This window comes from Pseudophryne corroboree, chromosome 1 (genome assembly GCF_028390025.1).
Source record: "Pseudophryne corroboree isolate aPseCor3 chromosome 1, aPseCor3.hap2, whole genome shotgun sequence".
Classification (NCBI taxonomy): Eukaryota; Metazoa; Chordata; class Amphibia; order Anura; family Myobatrachidae; genus Pseudophryne; species Pseudophryne corroboree.
Window position 1 is genome coordinate 84,055,436 of NC_086444.1, and position 12,275 is coordinate 84,067,710.

Sequence of the window (12,275 nt, forward strand, 5' to 3'; positions counted from 1 at the left end):
GCACCAAAAAGACTGAAGTGATCGCAAGGGCTGAGTAAGTCCAGACCTACTCTGAAACTGCACAAAATGTTTTTGCAGAGCTTGGCTGCACAGGCATTCGCACACGTGCAAAGCAAAAATACACTCCCCCGTGGGCAGCGACTATGCGTTTGCACGGCTGCTAAAAGTAGCTAGCGAGCGATCAACTCGGAATGAGGGCCAATGGGCCTAATTCAGCATGGATCGTTAATCTGAGAAAATGCAGTTGTCTGCGAGTAGAAAGTGGCCGCCCTGACAGAAAAAACGCACCGTGCAAATTTGTAAATACTTTGCAGATCGCTATCTACTCGCAGATGCATACGCAAATCCCGGAACATGGAAGAGTTTTTGCCGTCTGTGCACATGTGATTAGGTCTGAGGCTGCCACTAATCTGCTACTGAGACGGCCTGGAAGTGGTCTGCGCTGACACCAGAGACCCTCCCCAAAAACGCCTGGACAAGCCTGCGTTTTTTCTGACACCCCCAGAAAACGTCAGGTTTCCGCCCGGAAACGCCAGCTTCCTGTCAGTCACAAAGCGGCTACATTGCGTTTACGATCTGTTCGCATTTTCTGTCACTATATCCTGCGCGTGTGCGCAATGTGAAGACTACGCAGGCACAGTCGTTTGATAATCGATCCATTTGCGAATCCTCTAAATAGCGATCCATGCTGACTTAGGCCCTATTTCAGGTGGAAGTCCTATTTCAAGTGTTGGTTATTTCAATAACTTGTAGTACCCAGTATAAGTTTTTGAATTTATTTTTGAAAGTTGTGAAGCTCTTTACGGATTCAGTGCCCTTATTATATGTTATGTTTTACTTTTCAGGTCCACACGAAATTCCACTGCAGACAGGCACATGCTCCTGGTACTGATACTTCTTGTATTGTGTTTTCCTATGGCAGTACTGTCCTTGCTACACGAGGAGGTAAGTACCAAACCTTTGAATTAATTCTAACTGCCTGTTGCTGACTAGTTGCTATGGGCAACTTCTTGTATGCTTTAGAACAGAGGTTCCCAAACGTGGCCCTCAAGGCACCCCAACGGTCCAGGTTTTAAATGTATCCATGCTTGGCCACAATTGACTTAATTAGCACCTAAGTCAATTTGATTTAACCATCTGTGCTGAGCCATGGATATACCTAAATCCTGAACTGTTGGGGTGCCCTGAGGATCGCGTTTGAGAACCTCTGCTTTAGAAGATTTAACACCTCCCCCTTGGTAAGTATGCCCAGATTTATCAAGCCTTGGAGAGTGATTAATATCACGGTGATAAACTGCCAGCCAAAGCTTCTAACTGCCATGTTACAGGCTGTGAATGAAAAATGACAGTTAGGAGATGATTGACTGGCATATTATCACCGTGCTATTTATCACTCTCCAAGGCTTGATAAATCTGGGCTGTAGTGTATAATCTATAGTCCGTTTCCTCCTGTCCCGGCGATCTGTATGTGGATGTTGTATGATTTAGCTCTAAAACTCTCTGAAACACAGTCTCTTAAGAGGAGAAGAGTGATAGGGAACCTGTGAAACGTTCTGCTTCCTGGGAAGTGATTTTTTTTTTTTTTTTTTATAATGTGTTTTGACTGTAGTTTGATGACTCATTTGTACGGGATCCAAAATCTGAGAAGTAAGGTAGCGTAAATGCAAGTTAGAGTAGTTAGCTGGAAGAGGACCAACTCGCCCAGATGTGTATGGAGTTTTACAGTAACACACCTGCTAAATGTGTAGATTATAATAGGACATGGTGTAACCCCTGCTGCAGGAACACGGCACAGGGGAGAATGAGTCTAACCAGGCCAGTGTGGCCACGAAGGGTTAAGGAATAACGGCGACACAAAGGCCCAAATGGAAATGTACAAATTTCTCCCTTTGATATATGGTAAAGTACAGATTGTGTCTCTTGGCATGCAGTACAACACATAGTACATGCTGTTAATGTAATATCTGAGGTTTTATGCCTTACATATTTCTATACTTAGATACTGAGACTAGCAATAGCTGTTGTAACCATCAAGATTATTGCAATCCATCACCTGGCATCCTGACTACAGCGGGGTCTCTGACTGCCGATTGGCCAGGCGTAGTGTACTACTACTACCAAAGTGAGTTTTAGTTATACACTGGAAGAGATATACAGTAATCCAGTGTTCTGTAAGTAGAAACATTGATCTTCTGTTTGCGATTTGTGACCATCATTGATGTTCTGCTTCCAGTGTTTAAGAGATTGCTTTAGACTGTCTCAGGATGCATTGGGGCCTCCTCTATAACCCCGCCTCCAGGCACTGGAGCGGAGTTTTGATTTGGCGCCTGCAGAAGCAGGTCACTTGACCGGGGGTTGCACTGGGTCGCAGCGTCGCATACTCCCGCGGCCTGTTCCTGGGTACTTGTGGCGGAGACGCTCCGGCTCTAGGCACAAGGTCGCAGATGCTCTCCTGTTTCGCGTGGCTGCTACAGAAGGGAGGAGGTAAGAGGGTCCCCCTGGCGGGACCCGCCATTAAATCTCGTGCCGGTCGCAGTCTAAGGAGACGGACTGCGACGCTGGCGCAGACACTGTAACTGAGCAGGGACCCCACTATATCCACCAGGGCAAAGGAGTACAGGTCGGATATATAAATATCCTCGTTATTAAGACTCCATAGTACCAGGTGGTGAGGATCAGCAGAGGGGATAAGGCGCTTGACCTGTAGCCCCTTCCCCGGCTCCGGGCGCCATCTTCTGCTGGTGTTCCCGCCCTGGAGCTGCCTCACACTCTCCCTCACTCCCTGACTGAGACGCTGGGCGCCATCTTATCTGATTAGCTGCGACTGGTCTCCGGGACTGCAGGGCAAGGTCTCCTTTGTAAACCCGCCTCTACATCAGCGCTGTGATTTTACAGACACTTAAGTATGTTACATGTCAATATTAAGACAGCGAAGGTTAAGAACAAGTGTACCTGTTCCAGAATAAATTGTACGAGTATTCTGATATATACTGTACATCCGGTCTCGGACCGTGCATTGTTATATATATATACATATACTAGTCCAGTGCAGTTTTATTGTCTTACTAAAATAATTATTTGCATTGTCACTGTGACTGTGTGTGCCTTTATCTGCTGTGTGGATTTCACTTTCAGTGTACCCCAGCTATATCTATCACTGTATTCTGTACCCTAAGGGACTAGGTGCGTCAGGGTCTCATATATAGTGCTGCAGAGTGTTTACCATCAAGTGTATTCTACTGTGTAATCAGTCACATAATACCGGATTTGTTCGCTGGTGTTGTGTACTGTGTACACAGCGACATAGTACCAGATTTAGACGCTGGTGTTGTGTACTGTGTACGCTGTCGCATACTAGGGGATTTATTCGCAGGTATCGCACTAATACGCTCTGCGGTTACATTCAATAAAATGTCTAACACAAAGGGCGGGAAATCCACAGACACACTCCTGTATCTTGCAGTGCCTGCACCAGGGATTTGCCTGAGGGGGAAGCTTTGAATGATGGTCTGTGTAATATGTGCCATACATCTCCCAGTCAGTCCGCAGCTCCTGTAACCAATCAGGAGCCACCTTGCAACTATGCTCAATACGCTTGTGACACGCCTTGTGCCCCCTATGGGACCTCCTGTGCCATTGCAGCCACATATTGTCCCTATGGTAAATCCGCCTTGGGCGGATAATTTGTCTACCCAGTTGCAGCAATTGAATCAATCTTTGGTTAGACTTAAACCTTCCCCAAGTCACTCTGGTGTCAAGGGGTCATCTAAGCGGGCCACTTCCTCCTCACAATCCACTAATCTCTCGTAAGATTCTTATGATGAGAATGGGGAGTATACTGACACATCAGACACTGATACAGCTGCTTCTGACAAGGAATCTAGAACTCAGGTTGATGTCCATGACCTAGTGGTTGCTATTAAGCAAATCCTACAAATAGATAATGATGTGGATCCCACTACTGTGTCTAAGAAACCTTATAAGTTCAAATGTCAGAAGGTAAAACATTATAACCGCATTCTGACCATTTTGTAGACATACATCAAGAACCCTGGTCTTCATTAGGAAAGAAATTCTCCCTATCTATAAAGATGGTAGCTCGTTATTCTCTCCCTTCTGAGTTGTGTAACAAGTGGGAAAATTCACCGCCGGTGGATTGACTTGTCACCCGTCTCGTGGTGTCATCTACTCTGCCTGTCACCATTGTCAGCTCACTGAAGGAACCGACAGATAAGCGTGTGTAGGGTTTCCTGAAGTCTGTTTACTCCCTTACAGGTGCTGTACATAGACCCACTATAGCAGCCTCCTGGGCTGAAAAAGGAATTGAAGCATGGGTTCAGGCATTAGAGGAAGAGCTGCCTCAAAATATATCTGATACTGCCAGACAATACCTGTCCCTCGTTACCACCACCACCTATTACATTCAGGAGGTGTCCTCTGAGGCAGGTGTGTTGGCGGCCAAGACATTGACTTCATCCATCCTGGCTCGCCGTATTCTGTGGTTGAGCTCGTGGAAGGTGGACCTAGACTCCAAAAAGACCTTGGAGTTACTCCCTTTTAAGAGACTATATGGTATCCCTGTCACGATCCGGGTATCTGGACGCCATTTCTTACCCATCAGATGCCTCCTAAGGCTGGCTCAGCGCTCCAGGACCGGATCCCATCTGTTATCCTGATGTGTACATTCCTGTATCCTCTCCTGTCACTCTGGGACGCTGTCACAGTAAACGCCATATTACACCTGGCATGGCGTCTCCCGCGGCCTCCGCCGCCGTCCCTGAACTTCTGCATACAGAGTGTCTGAGTGGCGATTACGTCAGCCGCGGCCTCCGCTGTGTCCGCGTGGTTGGATGTGCATCTGTCAGCCTGGCGCCTCCTGTCTCCGGTGGCCGGCGCCGCCATTACTGTTTTCATTACCACATGGATTACAAACCAAACTTCCCTCCAAGTGTCTGCATGGGCGCAGCCATCTTGGATTATGTCAGCTGATCATTTCCACCAATCTGTTCTCAGTATTGATAATCTGCATAATTGCCTAGCCAATCCCTTCCTTGCTGCAGGTATAAATACACTGTGCCTGAGCAAGGAAGGCGTCAGTGCTTTGGTTGTCAAACCTAGTTCCTGTTTGTCTCTCTCCTGTGATTGTCTTCCAGGTTCCAGCTCCTGTCTCAAGACTTCCACCATAGAGACCCGCACCAGCATTCCACCTGCGGTGTAGCCTGACTCTCCAATCCATTGTGGATTCATCTGTTTCCAGCTACAACATTACCTGCTTCCAGCTCAGCTTCCAGCAGAGTACAGCTTCCCTTAAAGGGCCGGTGTCCTTTCTACACTTTACCACTCTCCACCGGTATTATTATTTCTCCGCTCTCAAGTTCTACATTTCAGTTCATATTTCATCGCTCCCAAGTTCATTTATTATTTAACTGGTTCCAGCCAGTATCCACTCCGTGCTAACAACAGTCTGGTTCCAGCCAGTATCCACAGCAGCTGTTTTATCTTCAGCAACCCAGCTTTTCCTGGAACACCAGCTGGCACAATCCTGGGTTATCTCCATTGCTACAGTCGGGCCTGGTAAGGACTTTCCATCTAGAAGATCATAAGAACTATCTCACACTACCAGTGCCCTGTGGTTCCTGCCATCCTGTAGTACCCAGGAGCTGTATTTATTCTTTGCTTACTTTTACGTTTTCTTTTACTGCTGCTGTGTTGCGGAGTTGTCATAATAAACATCATTGACTTTTATCCAAGTTGTCGTGGTCACGCCTTCGGGCAGTTATTATTCATGTTACTTACATGTCCAGGGGTCTGATACAACCTCCCAGGTTCCGGTACATCTCAGCCCCTACAACTGAGGCTGCCTCCCGTCAGCTCAGGCCCTCAGTTGTGACAGTAAGCACTGACCTAATGAATCCAGCCGGAGACCAGGATCAAGCGGCCAGGCCGATGCAAGAACTGGCAGCCCGACTAGAACATCAGGAGGCTGCACAGGGCCACATCATCCGCTGTCTCCAGGATCTCTACTCGGCTGGATGGGATTCAGACAACTCTCCGTGGATCAGGCGCGTCTGGTGCGTCAACCACAGTGACTCCAGCTATAACCCCACCCACCTTACCCATTTCTGCTCCACGTCTTCATCTTCCAACGCCAGCAAAATTTGACGGATCTCCAAGATTCTGCAGGGGATTTCTCAACCAGTGTGAGATTCAGTTTGAGCTACAACCTGGCAATTTTCCCAGTGACCGTACAAAAATTGCCTACATTATTTCTCTTCTCAGTGGCTCAGCCCTTGATTGGGCATCACCGTTATGGGAGAGGTCCGACACCCTGCTATCTTCCTACACTGCCTTCGTGTCAACATTCAGGCGCATCTTCGACGAGCCAGGCCGGGTAACCTCAGCTTCATCCGAGATTCTCCATTTACGCCAGGGGTCACGTACTGTAGGACAATATCTGATACAGTTCCAGATCCTGGCATCCGAACTGGCATGGAACGACGAGGCCCTGTATGCTGCATTCTGGCATGGCTTATCTGAGCGTATTAAAGATGAGTTAGCTACCAGAGACTTACCTTCTAAGTTAGATGAGCTAATCTCACTCTGCACGAAAGTTGATTTACGTTTCAGAGAGAGAGCAACTGAGCGTGGAAGATCATCTGCTCCAAAATCTTCTGCTCCTCCTCCTCGTCAACTGTCACCATCTAAAGATGAGCCCATGCAACTTGGCCGTTCCCGTTTAACTCCTGCTGAGCGCCGAAGACGTCTCTCCGAGTTTCTCTGTCTCTATTGTGCAGCTCCGTCTCACACCATTAATGCCTGTCCCAAACGTCCGGGAAACTCCAAATCCTAGCTCGCCAAGGAGAGGGCCGGCTAGGAGTAATGATCTCCTCTCCATCTCCTCAAGATTGTAATCTCCCAGTCTCGCTTCAAGTTGCTCAACGTTATCGGAACGTCATTGCCCTCCTTGATTCCGGAGCAGCTGGGAACTTTATTACCGAAGCCTATGTTAAACGGTGGTCCCTACCCACCGAGAGACTTCCTTCGTCCATTTCTTTAACTGCCGTGGATGGCAGCAAAATTTTTGATGCAGTTATTTCTTTAAGGACTCTACCAGTTCGTCTGAGAGTGGGAGTTCTTCATTCCGAACTTATTTCTTTTTTAGTGATTCCAAGAGCCACACATCCTGTGGTCCTGGGCCTTCCATGGCTCCGTCTTCACAATCCTACAATTGATTGGACGACTACGCAAATCCTGGCATGGGGTTCCTCCTGTGCTGAGACATGTTTGTTTAAAGTATTGCCTGTCTGTTCTTCCTCCCCCAGGTCGTCTGATGTTCCACCTCCTCCATATCAAGATTTCACGGATGTGTTCAGTAAAGCTTCTGCTGATATCCTTCCTCCTCATAGAGAATGGGACTGTCCGATTGATCTCGTTCCAGGGAAGGTTCCACCTCGAGGCCGAACTTATCCGTTGTCTCTGCCTGAGACGCATTCTATGGAGGAATATATTAAAGAGAACCTAGCAAAGGGGTTCATTCGACCTTCTTCTTCTCCAGCCGGCGCAGGCTTCTTTTTTGTAAAAAAGAAAGATGGTGGTCTGCGGCCGTGCATCGACTACAGAGGTTTGAACGACATTACCATCAAGAACCGTTATCCTTTACCCCTGATTACTGAGCTCTTTGACAGAGTTAGCGGAGCTACCATCTTTACAAAGCTGGACTTGCGAGGTGCATACAATCTCATCCGGATCCGTGAGGGTGACGAGTGGAAGACCGCCTTTAACACCCGTGACGGACATTATGAGTACCTCGTCATGCCCTTCGGATTGAGCAATGCTCCAGCTGTCTTCCAGCATTTTGTCAATGAGATCTTCAGAGACATTCTATACCGTCATGTCGTGGTCTATCTAGACGATATCCTCATTTTTGCCAACGATTTAGAGGAACATCGTTTTTGGGTTAAAGAGGTTCTGTCCCGTCTCCGTGTCAATCATCTCTATTGCAAATTAGAAAAATGCGTCTTTGAAGTCAAGTCCATTCCGTTTCTAGGGTACATTGTGTCCGGTTCCGGACTAGAGATGGATCCTGAGAAACTACAAGCAATCCAAAATTGGCCGGTACCCTTAACCCTCAAAGGGGTCCAGAGGTTCTTAGGGTTCGCCAACTATTACCGAAAGTTTATACGAGACTTTTCCACCATTGTGGCGCCTATTACTGCTTTCACTAAGAAGGGTGCTAACCCGTCCAAGTGGTCTGAAGAAGCCATGCAAGCATTTCATCTTTTAAAACAAAGGTTCATCTCTGCGCCTGTTCTGAAACAGCCTGACATCGACTCTCCTTTCATCTTAGAGGTGGATGCCTCCTCCGTTGGAGTAGGAGCGGTGTTATCTCAGAGGGCTAAAGATGGCCATTTACACCCTTGCAGTTTCTTCTCCCGGAAGTTCTCCCCAGCTGAGCGCAACTATGCCATTGGCGACCAGGAGTTGCTAGCCATCAAGCTCGCTCTAGAAGAGTGGAGGTATCTGTTGGAGGGAGCTTCTCATTCAATCACCACACTTACAGACCACAAGAACCTTTTATACCTGAAGGGCGCACAATGTCTCAACCCTTGTCAGGCCAGATGGGCACTTTTCTTTTCCAGGTTCGACTTTAAACTCCAGTTCTGTCCGGGCTCTCAGAATCGCAAGGCCGATGCCCTTTCCCGCTCATGGGAGCAAGAAAATGAGTCAGAGTCTTCAGACAAGCATCCTATTATAAATCCGTTGGCATTCTCCACGGTAGGGATGGACTCTACGCCCCCATCAGGGAAAAGTTTTGTGAAGCCGATGCTAAGGAAGAAGCTCATGCATTGGGCCCATGCTTCCCATTTTGCCGGACATACAGGTATCCAAAAAACCCTGGAGTTTATCTCTAGGTCCTATTGGTGGCCAACTCTGAAAAAGGACGTCTTGGAGTTTATTGCATCTTGCCCAAAGTGTGCCCAACATAAAGTATCCCGCCAGTCGCCTGCGGGGCAACTGGTTCCACTATCCGTTCCCCGTCGACCATGGACCCACTTGTCGATGGATTTCATTACAGACTTACCCATGTGCAACAAGTTCAATACCATCTGGGTGGTAGTTGACCGGTTCACCAAGATGGCACACTTCATTCCTCTCACCGGTCTTCCGTCAGCTTCCAAGTTGGCTCAAGTATTCATACAAGAGATCTTCCGACTCCACGGTCTTCCTGAAGAAATTATCTCAGATCGAGGAGTTCAATTCACAGCCAAATTCTGGCGAAGTTTATGTCAAGTCCTCCAAGTCAAGCAAAAGTTTTCCACGGCTTACCATCCTCAGACCAATGGTCAAACCGAGAGGGTGAATCAGGACTTGGAGGCCTTCCTCCGCATCTATGTGTCCTCCTCTCAAGATGACTGGGTTCAATTACTTCCCTGGGCCGAGTTCTGTCATAACAACCAGTATCATTCTTCATCTGCTTCAACACCATTCTTCACTAACTTTGGATTCCACCCTAAAGTCCCTGAGTTCCAACCGCTTCCAGCAACTTCTGTTCCCGCAGTGGATATCACCTTGCATCAGTTTGCCAATATCTGGAAGAGCGTACGATCAGCTCTGCTCAAGGCATCGTTCAGGTACAAGAAGTTTGCGGATAAGAAGCGTCGAGCAGTTCCTGCTCTCAAGGTGGGTGATCGGGTATGGTTATCCACGAAGAATTTGAGGTTAAGAGTTCCCAGTATGAAGTTTGCACCTCGTTATATCGGTCCTTTCAAGATTGAACAAGTCATCAATCCTGTTGCTTACAGACTCCAGTTGCCTCCCTTCTTAAAAATACCCAGGACATTCCATGTTTCCCTGTTGAAACCGCTGATCTTGAATCGGTTTCATTCCTCACTTCCTCCAACTCCGAAAGTCCAAACTCAACGAGGCGTTGAGTATGAAGTGGCCAAGATCCTGGACTCACGTCACCGTTACGGTCAACTACAATATCTTATTGACTGGAAGGGTTATGGTCCTGAGGAACGTTCATGGACCAATGCTTCTGATGTCCATGCTCCTGCCTTGGTCCGGAGATTCCATTCCAAGTTTCCTCAAAAGCCAAAGAAGTGTCCTGGGGCCACTCCTAAAGGGGGGGGTGCTGTCACGATCCGGGTATCTGGACGCCATTTCTTACCCATCAGATGCCTCCTAAGGCTGGCTCAGCGCTCCAGGACCGGATCCCATCTGTTATCCTGATGTGTACATTCCTGTATCCTCTCCTGTCACTCTGGGACGCTGTCACAGTAAACGCCATATTACACCTGGCATGGCGTCTCCCGTGGCCTCCGCCGCCGTCCCTGAACTTCTGCATACAGAGTGTCTGAGTGGCGATTACGTCAGCCGCGGCCTCCGCTGTGTCCGCGTGGTTGGATGTGCATCTGTCAGCCTGGCGCCTCCTGTCTCCGGTGGCCGGCGCCGCCATTACTGTTTTCATTACCACATGGATTACAAACCAAACTTCCCTCCAAGTGTCTGCATGGGCGCAGCCATCTTGGATTCTGTCAGCTGATCATTTCCACCAATCTGTTCTCAGTATTGATAATCTGCATAATTGCCTAGCCAATCCCTTCCTTGCTGCAGGTATAAATACACTGTGCCTGAGCAAGGAAGGCGTCAGTGCTTTGGTTGTCAAACCTAGTTCCTGTTTGTCTCTCTCCTGTGATTGTCTTCCAGGTTCCAGCTCCTGTCTCAAGACTTCCACCATAGAGACCCGCACCAGCATTCCACCTGCGGTGTAGCCTGACTCTCCAATCCATTGTGGATTCATCTGTTTCCAGCTACAACATTACCTGCTTCCAGCTCAGCTTCCAGCAGAGTACAGCTTCCCTTAAAGGGCCGGTGTCCTTTCTACACTTTACCACTCTCCACCGGTATTATTATTTCTCCGCTCTCAAGTTCTACATTTCAGTTCATATTTCATCGCTCCCAAGTTCATTTATTATTTAACTGGTTCCAGCCAGTATCCACTCCGTGCTAACAACAGTCTGGTTCCAGCCAGTATCCACAGCAGCTGTTTTATCTTCAGCAACCCAGCTTTTCCTGGAACACCAGCTGGCACAATCCTGGGTTATCTCCATTGCTACAGTCGGGCCTGGTAAGGACTTTCCATCTAGAAGATCATAAGAACTATCTCACACTACCAGTGCCCTGCGGTTCCTGCCATCCTGTAGTACCCAGGAGCTGTATTTATTCTTTGCTTACTTTTACGTTTTCTTTTACTGCTGCTGTGTTGCGGAGTTGTCATAATAAACATCATTGACTTTTATCCAAGTTGTCGTGGTCACGCCTTCGGGCAGTTATTATTCATGTTACTTACATGTCCAGGGGTCTGATACAACCTCCCAGGTTCCGGTACATCTCAGCCCCTACAACTGAGGCTGCCTCCCGTCAGCTCAGGCCCTCAGTTGTGACAATCCCTGGATATACAAGATGCTTACCTGCAAATAATGTATCTATTGCCATATCGCATCAGCAATATCTGCGGTTTGCTATTGGCAACCTTCATTATCAATTCCAGGCTCTACTGTTTGGACTGGCCACGGCCCCTCGGATCTTCACCAAGGTTATGGCCGTGATGACGGCTCGTCTCCGTCGCCAGGGAGTCAGTATCCTGCCGTATCTGGACGACTTGCTGATTCTGGCAAACTCCCACGATGTCCTCCTCAGTCATCTGCAACCTACGGTAAACTTCCTACAAGCCCACTGGTGGCTCATCAACTGGAAGAAGTCCTCGCTGGTCCCTGCTCGGAGCATGGTGCACCTGGGGGCACTGCTGGACACACACAGTCAACGGCTGCTCCTGTCTCCAGAGAATGTCCTGAAACTTCAGGACAGGATCAGATACTTCCTCTCTCGCCCAAGAGAGTCGATACACTCGGCGACGCAAGTACTAGGCCTAATGGTGTCGTCTTTCGACATGGTAGCGTATGCTCAATTTCATTCCTGCCCTCTACAGAGGTTAATCCTTTCCAAGTGGGATGGTCTGCATCATCGGATCCGGTCTCGCATGATCTGGTGGCTACAGGACCAACAGTTGAGCGGGGCCATCCCTTCTGGATCCCCAACTGGGTCCTACTGACTACAGACGCCAGTATGAGGGTTTGGGGCGCGGTGTTGGAGCAACACTCTTTCCAGGGTTGGTGGACCAAGGAGGAATCACTCCTCCCGATAAACATTCTGGAATTGTGGGCAGTGTTCAATGCTTTGTCTCTCGCCCTGCCTCTGATACAGAATAGGCC

At 48.3% G+C, this 12,275-nt stretch overlaps 1 protein-coding gene across 1 annotated transcript in view; it reads left to right on the forward strand.

Annotated features, from left to right (window-relative positions):
* Nucleotides 1–12,275, forward strand: part of WDR70 (WD repeat domain 70) — a 672,355-nt gene that overhangs the window by 495,402 nt on the left and 164,678 nt on the right. The window contains exon 12 of the mRNA XM_063961183.1: nucleotides 846–945. Within this exon, the coding sequence (XP_063817253.1) occupies nucleotides 846–945 (100 nt within the window). The remainder of the gene's footprint in view (nucleotides 1–845; nucleotides 946–12,275) is intronic.